At 43.3% G+C, this 16,877-nt stretch overlaps 1 protein-coding gene across 2 annotated transcripts; it reads left to right on the plus strand.

The window, feature by feature from the left end:
• The first annotated feature begins 761 nt into the window (after positions 1 to 761).
• On the plus strand, positions 762 to 8,453 carry TTC32 (tetratricopeptide repeat domain 32). 2 transcript variants are annotated; one of them, XM_003125338.4, is made up of 3 exons: positions 762 to 1,024; positions 5,810 to 5,976; positions 6,730 to 8,453. In XM_003125338.4, the coding sequence occupies exons 1-3, from the start codon at positions 873 to 875 to the stop codon at positions 6,855 to 6,857; spliced, it is 447 nt and encodes a 148-aa protein (XP_003125386.3). In that variant the 5' UTR covers positions 762 to 872; the 3' UTR covers positions 6,858 to 8,453. The 2 variants fall into 2 exon arrangements, with proteins under 2 accessions (XP_003125386.3, XP_084876087.1); XM_085019961.1 differs by lacking the exon at positions 762 to 1,024 and adding an exon at positions 5,464 to 5,616 and having other exon boundaries at positions 6,730 to 7,117.
• Positions 8,454 to 16,877: the final 8,424 nt, after the last annotated feature.

Raw genomic sequence — 16,877 nt, forward strand, 5'->3', positions numbered from 1 at the left:
CAGCTGCCAGCCTACACCACAGCCACAGCAACGCAGTATCCGAGCTGCATCTGCGAGCTGCATCTGCGACCTACACCACAGCTCAAACCAACGCTGGATCCTTAACCCACTGAGCGAGGCCAGGGATCGAACCCACAACCTCATGGTTCCTAGTCGGATTCGTTTCTGCTGAGCCACTACGGGAACTCCTAAACAGTTCAGTCAATTCCTATACTATTCTGGAGGTTTTAAAAGGTTGAGAAATTTGCAGTCTACGGCCTTGGAGTTAATAAAAGGTTGAGTCTGAAATAAGACTCACGACTATGGGACAACTAAGCTCCTGGAATTTCAACACAAAATGTCTCAATGTAATCCCAGCCGACTGAAAATACCGTCTAGAGGGCGGACGCAAGAACCAGAAAAGTGCTGCGATAACAGTAACTCCACGGGCGGTTTAGCCATTCGTAAAACAAACCAAGGTCTTTTACGCTCCCAGCACGATCAGCCACTGCACCCCGCATCCTCCACCATTCGCTGTAACAACGGGCAAAGCTTCTTGCAACTTCTGACCACGGTCTTAGAAACCAGTCTGGTGCTGCCGATCTACTGCTTCTCTGGAAACGAGGCCAGCGGAAGCACCACTCATCAACAAAACCGCACTTTACAGAAGTGTCTCTGTCCGCACAAGTTTTAAAGTTTCTGAGCCCTCCGGGGGCGGTGTCACTGATCTCGCGAGAAGACGGGTCCGCGGAAGGTACAAACTTCCCCCCTGCTTGCTCCGAGGTTTTGCCTACGCGATAAATTCCGGGGTGGGGGAGTGGCCTTGTGGTGCTGCCTCTAGTCGCTCAGAAATCACCCTCAGTTCTACAAGGAAAGCTAGGTCTCCGACTACTATGGAAGGGCAGCAAGGGCAAGAAAGCCCCGTAACCCTCGCACGTGCCCAGGCTCATTTCAAGAAAGGCGAATATGCGGAGGCCGAAGCACTGTACTCCGCTTACATTCGCCAGTGCGCCTGTGCGGGCTCCGAGGGAGCGGCGCCCTGGAGGTAAATATCGCGAGATGTGGGGGTGCGGGGTCTCCGCTAGGTGGGAGTAGCCTGGTTGTTGTCTGATCTCACCACTCAAGGGTACCTCGGGCATTTGTTTAGTTTCCCGAAGGGCGGTGAAGGGAGTATCCTGGCCCGCGGCCCTCGCGTTCCTCTGGGACACCCACCGGGGAGTCAGAGCACGGGGGTACCGGCTGCCTTTCAGCTTGAGTGTCTTCATTCCTTGTTACTCTGATCCGGTCTTAGAGCGGATAGCGCTTTTCCAGCTGTCATTTTAACAAGTGGGGTATCTGCGACCTGGTGAGGGCGCGATGCCACGGGTGCCACGCTCGCGCACAAAGTACCGCGACTTCAACCACAGCATCACAGCAGGTGTTTTGTTTTTCACTAATGAAAATAAATTTAGTATGGAAATAGTATAATGGACCTCCAGGTAGCCATCACTGGGCTTAAACATTAGTTCATCCCGGACATAATATTATGCATCCATGGATGTTTCAGGATACATTGTTAGATATTAAGGATTTACAAGGACCTAACCTCGGCATTGGTATCACATATCAAATATCAAATATCCAGCTTTAGAGCTTTCCTGATTGATCCGTAAAATTCTTGCTTTGTTGGTTTGTTTTTAGCTGTTGGTTCCAGTTGGGATGCACATCAAATTCACTGTATAGGGCTCGCCTTCGTTTTTCTGCCTTGCAGTTGATTTGGTGAGGAAACCGAATCATGTGTCCCCAGAGTTTCCCCTATTTCGGATTTGCAGTATTCATCCCCCGATGTCATTTAATAGGGCCCTCTGCCTCCTACATGGCTTGTGAGTTGGTAGTTAAATCCTGAGGTTGACCCAATTCAGATGCAGAGTTGTGGTGAGAGTACTGTTAGAAGTGGTGCTGTGTACTTCCAGCAGAGAGCGTGGAATGCCTGTCTTTTTTGTGATGTTAGCAACCTCACCTGCTAATACCTGCTTTCCCAAAGAATCTCAGATTGATGCTTGAAGGTGTAACATTTGCTGTGCTCCAAGTTTTGCTGTGGTTGTTCTTGTTGATGGTGTTGAGTGGTCGGATGAGAAGATAGAACAAGGAGGGTTTGAATGAACAGCTTTTGACAGTTTCGTGTTGTCTGCATTATCACTCTCCTTTTCCCTCAAGGATTTGACTTTTCTTGACAGGATGTCAGCTTGTCTTATTCCGTTTTTGTTTGTTTTTTGGTTTTTTTTTTTTTTTTTTTTTTTTGGTCTTTTCTAGGGCCACACCTGAAGCATATAGAGGTTTCCAGGTTAGAGGTGGAATTGGAGCTGTAGCCGTCAGCCTACACCAGGGCCACAGCAACGTGGGATCCGAGTCGCATCTGTGACCTACACCACAGCTCAGGGCAGTGCTGGATCCTTAACCCCACTGAGCAAGGCCAGGGATCGAACCTGCAATCTCATGGTTCCTAGTCAGATTCATTAACCATTGAGCCACCACGGGAACTCCAGCTTGTCTTATTAGTATGTAGCTTGAGATTCTTCTCCTGTTTGTTAAACTTACATAGGATTAAAGAGAAAAATTAAATGACTTTTTCATTTCAATAATACCCTAGAATAATAGTTAATAGAAATTTTGAAACAAGCAGTAAAATAGTATCACCCCCACCCCCCAAAATATATTATAACATTTTCTTTTAATATCTAAAAGTGCAGTCTTAGCCATAAACCCAATTTCCAAAAAAGTTAGTAAGCATAGAAAATGTAGTTTTCAGTTCTTGTTTCGAGTTCTAGAAATAAACTTATCTAGTAAGTTTAAATTTTTTAAATTTTAAAATTTTTATTGAAGTGTATTTGCTGTTCAATATGATGTGTACAGTATAGTGCTTGACAGTTTTAAAGCTTATAGTCCATTTGTAGATATTATAAAATACTGGCTATTATAAAATTGTCTAAAATATTGGCCATGTTGTACAATATATTCTTGTAGCCTATTTTATTTTTTATTTTTTTAATTTTTTTGTGTGTGTTCAAATCTTTCTTTTTTTTGCCTTTTTTTTTTTTTTTTGCTATTTCTTGGGCCGCTCCCGCGGCATATGGAGGTTCCCAGGCTAGGGGTCGAATTGGAGCCACAGCAACGCAGGATCCGAGCCGCGTCTGCAACCTACACCACAGCTCACGGCAACGCCAGATCGTTAACCCACTGAGCGAGGCCAGGGATCAAACCCGCAACCTCGTGGTTCCTAGTCGGATTCGTTAACCACTGCGCCACGACGGGAACTCCTTGCAGCCTATTTTATACCTAATATCTTGAACCTCTCGGTCCCCTACCCTTGTGGCTCCCCTCCGCCTTTCCCTCTCCTCAGTGGTAACCATGGGCTTTTTTCCTCTGTGTCTGTGAGTCTGCATCTTTTTTGTTATAGTCACTAGTGTATTTTTTAGACTAATCGAGTAGATTTCAAAAAGGATTCATCCACAGCAGGTGTATTGATGCCATCTAGTCTTGTTGTTTTTCCTCCTTGGTGCATCTCAGTCTGAGAGTACAGATTTCTTGGGCAGCAAATGTAATTTCCGGCCCTTACGAGCATTGGGGGAAAAATCGTATATGGTTTAGTAGAAGGTTGCTCAGCATGCCTCTATGAACCTTCTAATTTCCTTATGGTTCTGAAATTCTTCTAGGAGCTCAAGGATAAACTGAATTCAGTCATTTCAAATTTCTTCCTTAAATATATCTTTTAGAGATTGTTTATTTTTAAAATAATGGGTCACTGAATCATTTCGAAACAGTATTCGCGATCTTTGCATGCCTGCCACTCTGAATGGTTTGTAACATTTTCTTTTCTTTTTTTTTTGCTATTTCTTTGGGCCGCTCCCGCGGCATATGGAGGTTCCCAGGCTAGGGGTCGAATCGGAGCTGTAGCCACCGGCCTACGCCAGAGCCACAGCAACGTGGGATCCGAGCCACATCTGCAACCTACACCACAGCTCACAGCAACGCCAGATCGTTAACCCACTGAGCAAGGTCAGGGATTGAACCCGCAACCTCATGGTTCCTGGTCAGATTCGTTAACCACTGCACCACGACGGGAACTCCAACATTTTCTTTTAATATCTAAAAGTGCAGCCTTAGCCATAAACCCAATTTCCAAATATTTTTTCTTTGCTAAATGTAGCAAGTGCAAAAAAAAAAAAAAAATCCACATTTAGATTAAGTAACTTGGTTACATCCCATTAAAATAAATACTATCATTGCAAAAATCTCAATGTTAAAAAAAAAAATCGGCTTTAACTATTAGCCCATGTTTTTAAAGTATGAAACAGTTTCCATATGGAGAGCAGGCTTTTAGAATTTGTCGTAGTGAAATCTAATTCTAAATCTAACATTTGATGATTTTCTGATAATAAGACATTTATAACAACATTTTGAAGTATAGAAATTTAATGACTAAAACCTTTCTGAGTCCCGAGGCTGCATTTTTCTTAAAACTCTTTACCCGCAGGCAGGGTTCAGTTCCCACCCTGACAGAAGTAGGTGAATGGGGCGTCTCCTCATGTTCTCTAGGTTTTAACAGTGGTGCCAGTGGCATCAGAAGTGTCTGTGTGTCGCCTCTCTCAGTCCTAGCTCGCAGAAACAGACGTTTTCTAAAGTTGCAGTGGTTTCTCTCCATTGTTAGGAAACTTAAACTTGAAAGAGAGCCCTAGGCTGTGAGTAACCCACTGGCAGCAGCAGTTACAGTCCCTGTCTGAGACCCCAAGATCAAGGTGTTAAGAGAAATACCTTTTTTTTTTTTTTTTTTTAAAGAGGAGTAACTTTTAGCAACACGGACTGCAGTCACAAATATTTTCTGAGAACAAGACTTTGCACTGTGGAGCAGAGCAAAGAATGACAGATGCGTTTAGCCTGCATCTTTCTTCCCTGTTCAAAGTTGAGACTCCCTTTGGAAAAAAAGAAAACAGAATCATCTCCGATATGGAGCAAAGCCTGTGATGGTCTCTGTGCAGATGATTTGTCCAGCCGAGGCTGTGTGTGTGTGTGTCCGTCCATCCTGTTGAACTGGTGGCTGGTCAGAGCTGCCTGAATAGGAAAAATAGGACCCCTCCTAGGAAAGTCTCCTGATTCAGAGCTCCTTGGGCAGCCTCTGAAGCCCTCAGCTGCAGAGCCCCAGTTGTGGGCTCGCCTTGATGAACTGCAATGGGAAGCCAGGCTGGCTTTGAGGCGGGGATACCTGCTGAGGCTGGAGCAGGGCAGTTCTGTCCCCAGAGAGCACTGCCTGGCGTCAGAGTGTTCAAGTTTCACTTAGAGGTAACGTCTCTTTATTGGTGGAAAATGATTTCAAATCTCATTGTTTTGAGATGATTTAAAAATTTGAGGATAAAATTGATGATTCACTTATGACATGTCCAGAGCAGGCTTGAACTTTGGGCTGGCTTTCCCTTGCTCAGTTCTATTTGGAGGTATCACCTTTGCCCCACTGGCGTGTGCTTAGAAAGTAAATAATCATTTTAATGTTATATTCGGCAAACAAGTCGACAGTGAACACAGGCTTTGAACACACAATAAAGTGAATGTACTTTGCCGATTGACATTGTCATGCCATAACCCTGCCTACATGAAAAAAAGCAGGTAAGAGGATTAAACAAAAATGGACTCCACTGCTTTATTTCCTTGCATTTTTTTTCCCCATCCACCCAATTCTTCCGTGTAGATACTGCAAGTCATAGGCTATGAAGTTTGACAATACCCAAAAGAGAAGGAAAGCAGAAAACGAGAGGAATTTGGCCACACGGTGTTTTTAATGTGAACTTTTTGTTTAAAGCAAATGCAGCCCTGAGGATTTGGCTACTGCATATAACAACAGGGGGCAAATCAAGTACTTCAGGGTTGATTTTTATGACGCCATGGACGACTACACCTCTGCCATAGAAGCCCAACCCGATTTTGAAGTTCCGTATTACAACAGAGGGTTGATACTGTATAGGCTGGGTAAGAATCCCCCCCCCCCCCCTTTTGTCCTTGACTGTATTCTCTGCCTTCTGAGCTCTCAAATGTTGCAAAACTAACATCGTAGTGTGAAAGGTATTCGAAATTCAGGTTTAGAGGCTGGAACAAAGGCAGTGTACCTGCATTTATGTGAGGCTTTCAAGAGGTGTGAGCGACCACAGCAGAGTGCTGGGGTGGGAATTGGACCTGGGTGCCCGCGTGACAATGACCCCATTACTTGTGCCTGTTCATCCCCAACTGCGAAACGAGGGTAATGCGATGATCCCCTGTGACACTTTGCTGAGTGAAAGTCTTTGAAGGCCCACGAGACAATATAAAGTGAAGGACTTTTAGATTCTTGGATTTAAGGACCTGTAGGGACTGTTTCTCATTTAAAGTGTTAAAAAGAATATTGATTTCCTGTTTTTTTAATTTTACTATAAGTATAGAAAATAGGAGACAGGATTTTGTAGAAATGTGGTGATGATTTAGGCTATTTGTCTGTTCAGTCCCCATACGTACACCCATAACTCACTGTAAGTGTGTTTCTTCTGTAAGGGTTTGCAAAATTGCTGTGATACACACATCCCTTTACCATTACTAAGAGGAAAAAATTCCTTTAGCAGGAGTGGTTGAAAGCTTGTAAATTATAAAAGCGAAAGTATGTGTATCCAAACTTTGCTGTGAATAATATGTAGAAATACTCAGCTTTTTTTCTCTTTTCCTTTTTTTCTTTTTTTTTTGGTTCTGGTACAGGATGCTTTGATGATGCTTTGGAAGATTTCAAGAAAGTATTAGACTTAAATCCTGGATTTCAAGATGCTATCTTGAGCTTAAAACAGACTATTCTAGACAAAGAAGAAAAGCAAAGAAGAAATTACTGAAAATTTTAACATAATTGTAATAGTCACTCATGGTTCTTGTGTGGCATCTCATTGCGTCTGATTGAAAGTGGGTGCTAAGCTCTTTTGATGTATATTTAATGTAAAGAGGTTCATGGCTTAGCACTGAAAGTGAAATGATGTATGTAAGGTAGTTAATTTTGGCTTGGGTAACTGTTGAATAGGCATGCTTTTATAAAGTGTAAATAAGTAATAACAATGTATAATTGTATATTATTCTTACAGTAAAATATTTAAAGAAATGTGAGGTATTTTCTTCAGTGGAACTATTTATTTTGCTGGGTTTTTATTCCCGACCTTTTATTTAAAATTTTTTACCTCCACAGAAAATTGGAAGCAAAACGCAATAAACACTTACAAAGTGTTCACTTTGATTCATCACCGCTTGTTAGCATGGCGTCACATTTGCTTTTTCACTATATTTAAATATATAACCTTTTGCTGAACCATTTGAAAATAAGCTGCAGATATCACAATACTTTACCCCTAAATATTTCAGCCTGCATTTTCTAAGAACAGAGACAGCCTTCTTTACAGCCACAATACCATTATGATACCTCATAAAAATCATAATTCTATAATATCATGCATACCCAGCCCATATTCAAATTCCCCAATTGTTTCCAAAATGTCTTGTATAGCTTTTTATTTCTAGGTCTGGAGTCAATCACGTTACATTGCATTTTGTTGTTAAGTCTCTTTGTGTCCTTTTAATCTGCAATAGTTCCCTGCCCATTTTCTCCCCATAGCATTCACTTTGAGAGCAAAGCTATTTTTATACAGCTGGCTAGAGACATATAACACTTGGACTTAAAAATAAACACATGTCTTACCTGAGAGCCATTGGAAAGAATTCAATTTGCACTTGATTTTCTCTGGTGATCATTGATAAGGTAGGTTAAGATTTAAATATCAAACACAGTTTTCTGTCTCTGGATAATGACCGTAATTATTGCCATCAATCCACCACTACCGAGTAATCTCTATAAGCCAAGCGCTGTTCAAAGTCTATATAATAAATTGTGAGTGCATTGGGGGGTGGTTGGAGAGGTGACGAAAAGCACTTAGTTAAATAGAAGGCTTTTTTTAAAAAATCTATTGTATTTGGGTGCTGCCAACAAACGATTAGGCTGTGATGAAGCTTTCAAGAACTGGGAAGAATTTGAAGAGAAAACAAGCCAGAGCCAGCCGTGTCTCACCTACGTTTTTTTTTTTTGGGCGGGGGGAGTAGTTTATGGTTGAGATTTGGCTTTCAAAGATACAGATCCTGCACCTTGGGCTCTCCCAGACTAGTTTATTGTTGCTGTGGAAAAAGTATTCTGGGTGGAAATTGCCCTAATCAGGAGAAAAGAGTGTATTTGCCCAGTGTCTGCAGAGGACTCAAGAGTGACTCCTGTGGCCTTCCCAGATCCCGTTACCATCATCAGCCTTAAAACTGGTCGGTTTTTTGAGTTTCAGTGATCTCATAAAGCAGAGGACATAATTGCCTTGTTTGTAGTTTATAAATAATGTCTGGCAAAATGCATGGAGAATTTGGGCTGCAGGTGAATGAATATTAAACGGAAATGAAACTTGAAACTGAAGGTCTCTATATTTCTGGAATGATTCACATTTTCCAATATGACTTATCTTTCTATTTGTTGGAAATGTCTTGAAAAAAAATTTACAAAGTTGCATTAAAATGTAGAATTCCTCTTAAAAAAAAAAAAAAAAAAAGCAACGTCTCTAGACCTTGGGAAAGTTTAAAGCCAGTCTACCCAGAAAATCAAATTCTTAAAAAAATCCTTCAATAACTTTATTTTCCCTTGGCTTATATCCTCTTTTCTTTAGTCTTTTTCTTTTTTTAATTTAAAAAGGCTTTTAAAAAAAAAATCTTGACTGGGATCAGATGTACCATGAAAAAAAAAAACTTGTTAAAATTTGATTGGGTTTGTAGGGTTTTATTCAACATTTCTTCATCCTTTATCAGAAAAAAAAAGCTCACTGAAGTTCAGAAACAGCACTTGCTGATTTGGAATCCAGGCACTTATTTTTCTCAAGTTACCGAAAACAACTAAAGAATAATATATTTTCCTCTTTTATTTTCTTCAAAACTTCGGACATTACACATTCAGATTCTAAATTTCTGATTTAATAAAACCTATGCTATGTGCCTTTTAAAAAGATATTTTATGTTTGCCGTTGTTTATATTTCCCACATTATTGAGCTCTTTTTCTATTAGCAAAGTATCCACATTATATTGCTTTCCAGATTTTCTCTTGGTAAACAAGTCAGAAAATTGTGGTTTGTTATAAGGTTTGTCCTTTACAAAGTAAGATAAGAGACAATACATGGATATAAATTACATTTGCGCTTAGAAAATGACTTTTAGCCATGGAGCTATTTGTCTTTTTCTGAAATTGGAAACTGAATGAAGCATAAGGACTTCCTTCATGGTAGCAAATTGCGGCCCGACTGCTGGATGAGCAAACTAAATGTCCACCTCAGCTTTTGGTCATACTCTTTTCCAGACTTTTGCTGGTTTTTCTGTCTTTCTCTGACCTCTGCCATTTCGCAGGTCTATGTCAGTGGGCAGGATGTATTTCGACCCTGCCACTCGGTGCAAATTGACTCTCTATTTCTACTGATACTCCTTTCAGTATCTCTATCTCTGTCAAGTCTCATTTCCCCAAGACAATGAACTCGAAGCTTCAAATTGTTTAACCCACATCTTGCCTAACAGCTTTGTCCTTGAAAATGTTTCTGCTAAGTGAAAAGCTGTGAAATGAAAAATATTTATGTTAATTTTAACTGGAAAAATTACGAATTCCACTTTAGCCCGAGATACCCACGTACTTTTTACAGCTAGAAACATCTATCGGTTGAGTGCTAAAAACAAGTTTAAGTAATAGTTTGAAATTACGTAATTACATTTACAACAGTTACATAAACTATAATGGCACGAAGGCTTCCTTTACTCATTTTTTTTCTTTCCGTGCCATTAAAAACAACCAGCTTTATTGAGATATAAAGCACACGATTTAATGGCTTTTTGGTATATTCAGAGTTTCTGTACCATTCTTAAAACCAATTTTGCAAGCTTTTTGGGTCTCATGGTTTTTTTCTTGCACGCCAACTGCGCTTAATGAAGTTATAACACAGAAAACCACTTTGGGGCAAATTAATGGCTAAACGTGAGAGTGTTTCAAAAGGCGCAACAGGACACGTACAGCACAGATGGAAGAGTCCTAAAAACTGCTGCCTTTTCTGGTTCCTTCCAAATAAGTAGCGTGATTCCAATTTGGCTTATGTGTTGTTCTCTGACTAGAAACGTGTGTGGAGTAAATGGGAGGCTCGTCGCTGCCCGAAGCTGTGATGGGCAACTTTCCTTTCTTAGAGCACACTTCTTTAACGTATTTGAGGGAACAGGTTATTTTAAAACACTAGTTATTGACAAGCATATGCTGTAACTTTCCATGAGCCTAGTGATGCGCTAACTGAACAGCTGGTACATAAGCTCAGTGTGTCATTTCAGTAGCTTTGAGATAAACACTTGTGATGGTGTTTTCTATATTTCTTTTTTTTTAATTATTATAGTTGATTTACAGTGTTCTGTCAACTTCTGCTGTACAACAAAGTGACCCAGTTACATATATATATGTATATATATATATACACACACACATTCTTTTTCTCGTATTATCTTCTATCATATTCTATCACGAGTGATTGGATATAGTTCCCCGTGCTAACCAGCAGGACCTCATTGCTTATCCATCCTAAATGTAATGGTTTGCATTGTTTTCTATATTTCTTGACTATGTGACATCAAATTATGGTAAAGGGATTGCAGTTAAAAATGGCATTTAAGAGTGCCCTGTCGTGGCGCAGCAGAAATAAATCCAACTAGGAACCATGAGGTTTGCAGGTTCGATCCCTGGCCTCACTCAGTGGGTTCAGTTGCCGTGAGCTGTGGTATAGGTCACAGACGCGGCACAGATCTGGTGTTGCTGTGGCTGTGGTGTAGGCTGGCAACTGTAGCTTTGATTAGACCCCTAGCCTGGGAACTTTCATATGCCACGAGTGCAGCCCTAAAAAGCAAAAAAGAAAAAAAAAATGGCATTTGAAGAGAAACAGAGGAGATACTGAGATTTGTTGCATTTCTCATGAAATATTAAGGGGACTTCAGAAAACACCATTTCATTCTTTACAAAAAGAAAAGAAGGATGAAAAATCTAAGTAAAACTTTTATTGGGAAAACAAAGCAATAATGGGTAAGATTAAAAAAACTATTTTTTTTTTTTTTGTCTTTTTGCTATTTCTTTGGCCGCTCCCGCGGCATATGGAGGTTCCCAGGCTAGGGGTCTAATCGGAGCTGTGGCCACCAGCCTACGCCAGAGCCCCAGCAACGCAGGATCCGAGCCGCGTCTGCAATGTACACCACAGCTCACAGCAACGCCGGATCGTTAACCCACTGAGCAAGGGCAGGGATCGAACCCGCAACCTCATGGTTCCTAGTCGGATTCGTTAACCACTGCGCCATGACGGGAACCCCTAAAAAAACTAATTTTACTTTTAAACATCACAGGAAGATAAAAGGACACATCCATATGGCAAAAGACAAGATTAAAAGAAGAAACCTCGGAGCTCCCATCGTGGCGCAGGGGTTAACGAATCCGACTAGGAACCATGAGGTTGCGGGTTCGATCCCTGGCCTTGCTCAGTGGGTTAAGGATCCGACGTTGCCGTGAGCTGTGGAGTGGGTTGCAGATGCAGCTCAGATCTGGCGTTGCTGTGGCTCTGGCATAGGCTGGCGGCTACAGCTCCGATTAGACCCCTAGCCTGGGAACCTCCATGTGCTGAGGGAAGTGGCCCTAGAAAAGGCAAAAAAAAAAAAAAAAAAAAAAAAAAAAGGCATAAAAGAAGAAACCTCCAGGGACGGCCCCAAAGCAGAAACTATGACCTGTGAATACATGTTAGAGTGATGAAGAGCAAGGCAGCATAACCCCAGTTCTGAGTCTGTCAGCACAATCACAGCACGTGCAACAGTGAAGCGACAAAGATCTTATTTTTCAGAGGAGGAAACCGAGGCTAAGAAATTCAGTATTTTGCCTAAAGTGATGTCCAAAATCCATATAAAATTCGAAACTGATGTTAATGTCAGTTTTTTATTGCTGGCTTCAACTTGAAGCAGATATGTGGATTTTTTTTTTTGACTTGATACAAAATTGAAATTGCTCATAAAATGTTTTAGTATCCATCAAGGTGAGTGTCAAAACAATATTAAAATATACTTCATTTTTATAATGGAACATTATCGTAATTCTAGAATTGCTTGTTGATAATTTTCATGCCTGATTGAAAACAGGCACAAAAGATGGTGAAAAGGAGATTAATATTAAGAGCAAACTCCATTTGGAAAATCGAAAGCCACAGCTGCCAATATGTAAATTTGTATCTTATGTTAAGAAAAAGTATCCAACATTTATTAAAAAGGCAAAAGGCCTTTCAATATCATGCTGAACACCGCCTAACAGACCCACCCACGGACTCTTTCAATTCTCTAGGGCTTCATCTTTCTTTGATTTCCTATTTGCTCTTGAATAGGGCCCAGACTCTGTAAGATTCTGTGGGACTTGAAGATTTTTGTCCAGAGGAAATGCAAATGATTTCTGTCTAGAAGTGATAACCCCAAAGGTTGTGATTTTCTCGTCCTGGAGGACATGAACCGGTTTTAATTTTAATCTGGTAACTTTATCCCCCAATTCCTTCCTCATCGACCCGAACTACACGGCTTCTCAAAGAGTCTTCAGCACCCTGGCGGTCCTTTCGTTCTTGAGTTAAATGAGCATTTGTCACACGAGGGTCTGAAAGCCTGTCCTGGCTCCTGGCTTAGTGAGAAGCAAGGTTCTCCCAAAAGCTGCTGTGGAGGAACTTCGTGCTTACTGGCTCCACTCTGCATCCCTCACCCCAGGCCAGGCCCTCCGGTCCCCTGCGACTTTGCCTGCCTGGCATCTCCTCTCACCACCCCGTTTCAAACGCAAATCCCGATCGTACTCCTCATCTCACTTTATTGTTCTCTCTCTACCTGCTCCACGTTTTAATTTTGCCTGCCCGTCTCTCCACTGGAAGGTAAGCTATGCCAAGGGTGGAGATTTTTGTCTTTTTTTTGTCTGTATCATCAGCGCCTGGCACACAGTGCCTGGCACACAGAAGGGCCTGAAATATGCCGAATGGATAAATAAATTGCTACCATGATCTGCCAATTGGCTTGCTATTTAGATCTTGCAGGTTCATCCCTGGCTATTAGGTGTGGGATGGACAAGCGTTTGACCCTCTTGTTTCTTCATTGATCTTGAGAAAGTGATTTATAGCTGTTTTCATTTTTTTTTTTTTTTAAAAACAACTTATGGTTCTAGTTTAACTTAGAGGAAGGAAGAGCACTCTTTAAAAGAAAGGTCAAAGTCTGCAAGAACTTGAGCTGTGAATATGCCTCTATAACAGGGACCTGCTATTGAATTGTGTCCCCCAAAGATATGATAAAGTCTTAAGTGCTGGTACCTCAGAATGTGACCCTATGTGGGGTTGTCGCCCTGTGATTCGTTAGGATGAGGTTCTGCTGGAGTGAGTGGGCCCTTAAGCCAATGTGGAAATTTGGACACAGACCCAGGGGAAGCCCATGTGAAGCCAGAGGCAGAGATGGGAGTGAGTGATGCTGCTGCAGGCCAAGGATCACCTGGGGCCGTCAGAACCAGGAGAGGCAGGAAGGATCCTTCTCATGAGACTCTGGAGGGAGAGGAGCCAACGTCTAGATTTCAGACTTTAGGGTCTGAAACTTTGTGGGAGATTAACTTCTTTCCTTCTGAGCCACCCAGTTTGTGGTCTTTGTTAAGGCAGCCCTGGGGAACTAAAAGAGCACCCAGTAAATATTAGTTCAGTTTCCAGCAGACAGGCTTTTTACACATATGCCTTCATGTTTTTGCACCCACAGAATGTGGCTCTGCAGGAAAAGGGGTGAACATTTTGTTAGAACAAGGGAGGGTGGGAAAGCGACGGCTCTCACTTCCTCATCTGGTCCTGGCGCCGACTGAATCAGGAGAGGGCACCCAGGACTGAGCTCCCTACAAAACACGCTGCTTTGCCCTCATGCCTGCTGAGAAGGTCACAGCCACCCCATGTGTCTTTGAGACACACAGCTCTTGGAGGACAGAGGCTCCTCTGGCTTGAGGATGGAAAAGAAAAGTGGGAGTTCCTTCAGGCTGCCAAACAACAAGCCATTACAACAAGCCAGGTGAGACGCCATCCAAGTTGGCCGAGCCGGCAGGATTGGGAGCTGTCAGTGGGGCCTGCAGAACAGTAATCATTTCCATTATGAAGACCAGCTGTCGGTAGACTTATTGGACTCGGAGCAGCCCCCTGGATGCGGAGCGCGGGGCGGAGGGTGAATGGAGCGAGGCGCCTGCCCGAGGAGCCCCAAGCCTCCATCTGTCATTGATGGAGCTTGGGACGGTCGCCAGGGGCCACCTCTCTGCCCTTGTTATTCTCACCCCCACCTCCCTGCCTCTGCTCTGTGTGCTCTCCCAGGATGCCCTCTTCCCTCATTTATTTAAATCCTGCCCCTCTTCAAGTCCCAGCAATTACCATTAACCCTTCCCTGCCAAGATCAGCCCCAACTCACCCCTTTGTTCTCCCACTTTCCGTTATGGTCTAGACAGAGCACCTTGGCCACCGAATGAGGTCTACAGGCCAGCAGCCTCTGCATCACCTGGGAGCTTGTTAGAAGTGCAGACGCTAGGCCCTGTGCCACACCTACTAACTCAGAATTTACATTTTCATGAGCTCCTGACGCTCTTCATCTGCACACAGAGGGGCGGGAAGCACTGTCTTTCTGTGTCGCTGGCTCTCAGAGCGGTTTCTGGACCAGCAGCACCGGCATCACCTAGGAACTTGTCAGAATGCAGCATTTGGGCCCCACCCCAGACCCACTGAACCTGACTCCCGGCGGGGAGGGGCAGCCTTCTTTGGGGGACTCTGATGCCCATTCCAATTTCAGAACCACTTGTCTATATCATTCAGCCCAGCATCTAATTACATTCTTTCGATTTCTGTGCGTTTGTCTTTCCCTTCAAGCTGGGGATGCTGAGGACAGAAACAGGGTCTGGGTATGTCTCTCTGGGACGTAGCCCAGGTCTGCGCAGAGGATGACCGGTGTCCAGCATAACTGACCAGTGTCTCTATTCTGGCAAGTGGAAGCTGGAGAGAGGGCAGAGGACGAAAGGGATGCAGGGAGATTTCCCTTTGTTCTCCTGAGGCTCTTGAGGGTTTGAGTTTTGGGGGAAGGGCGCTCTGCTCCCTCTCTCAAACTGGAGACCCAATGAGCACCATGGAAGTTTGCATGATGGGTTAATATCAGGTCAGGGCCTGACTTGATCTGGAATTCTGTCTCCAATAGTTTCATGTGGGTGTTCCTCCTCGAAAGAGTCCTTGCCATTGAGCAATTACAGCAATGCTGGCTAACTCCTCTTTGCCTGGATCACTAAGTCCTTCATCTGGGCAGGTGGCAGCGGCGAGCCCTTCTGGCATTCGGTAGGAGCCAGAAGGCTTTTCAGACATGACGAATGTATAGCCTCCTAGGGCTTCCTAAAACACTGCTGTTTCCATCACCACCAATCAACAGCACAGCCAGCAGTCAGTCCCGGGCTGGGGAGCAGAATGTCCCAGAATGTTGCCTTAAGTGCTCTTCCTCCTCGGGCTGGCTGCTTGCTCTCACATTTCTAGACATGATTCCTTTTGAATTGCCTAATGGGCTTATAATTTTAATCGGAGTCATATGATATGACACTTGAGCTGGAAGAAATGATCGCCTCCTTTATTTTTAGGTATTTCTTATTTATTTAAAAGAATAAGTTTTTAAAGTAAAGTTTTTGGGTTACAACAGAACTGAAAGGAAGTGACAGAAATTGCCTACCTGCCTTCTAGCCTCACACAGGCACAGGCTCCCCCATGATCAATATCACTCACCAGAATGGTACAGTTTTTGCCAAGGGGAGACCTACATTGACACATCATAATCAGCCAAAGCCCCTAACTTATCTTAGGGTTCACTCTTGGTAGTGGACATGCTATTGATTTAGACAAATGGTTTGGTGACATCTATTCATTATAATATCATACAGACTATTTTCACTGCCCCCAAAATTCCTCTGTGCTCTGCCTGTTCATTTATTGTCAGGCAACCAGGAAAAGATTCTGGCAGCAAGGTTAAGCTGTTGGTGAACAACAGAACTATGACGGGTCAGTCCTCGGGAGCCCCCAGTTTCAGAATAACAGTGACTACCAGTGAGCACCTCAGTTTATACCTGACACCAAACCCAGATCTGCTTCAAGATCCAATTCTTTGCCCGGAGCCGTGCTCCAGGCCAGGAGCCCCACAGGCCCAACCCTGTGATGACCTGGACAAAGGCCTCAAAACCTAACACAGAGAAGCACTATGCATAAAGGCACCCAAACCACACCCTGGAGGAGAGCGGATGCTCCAAGGCGCTGGTGAGTTGCGGGGCCCTCGCTGGGGGGCTGCAGGAATGGGGTTGGTGCAAAGAACTTTGGGAGAGGAGAGAAAGGGTGGGTGGACACAATCCTGTTCCCACCCACTTCAGTGCTGTTATAATTGGACTCGCAAGTATGGGAAGCAGAGCAGTTAATTCACACAACCTGCTGGGAGGATGGTTGGGGACCAGTTAGGGAACCCTCTGGTAGGGTCAATGCCTGCCACCTTCTCTGCATTCTTGTTTAAGCCTCCATACCTTTCGAGATATTTATTTATTTTAGGGCTGCATCCACGGCATGTGGAGGTTCCCAGGTTAGCAGTCGCATCCCAGCTGTTGCTGCCAGCCTACACCACAGCCATAGTAACATGGGATCTGGGCTGCATCTGCTACCCACCACAGCTCATGGGCAATGCTGGATCCCTAACCCACTGAGCGAGGCCAGGGATTGAACCTGAGTCCTCATGGATGCTAGTG

The sequence above is a fragment of the Sus scrofa genome, chromosome 3 (genome assembly GCF_054392235.1).
Source record: "Sus scrofa isolate SSC_HxYL_T2T_F1_AM1 chromosome 3, Sscrofa_HxYL_maternal_Yorkshire_Landrace_v2.0, whole genome shotgun sequence".
Classification (NCBI taxonomy): Eukaryota; Metazoa; Chordata; class Mammalia; order Artiodactyla; family Suidae; genus Sus; species Sus scrofa.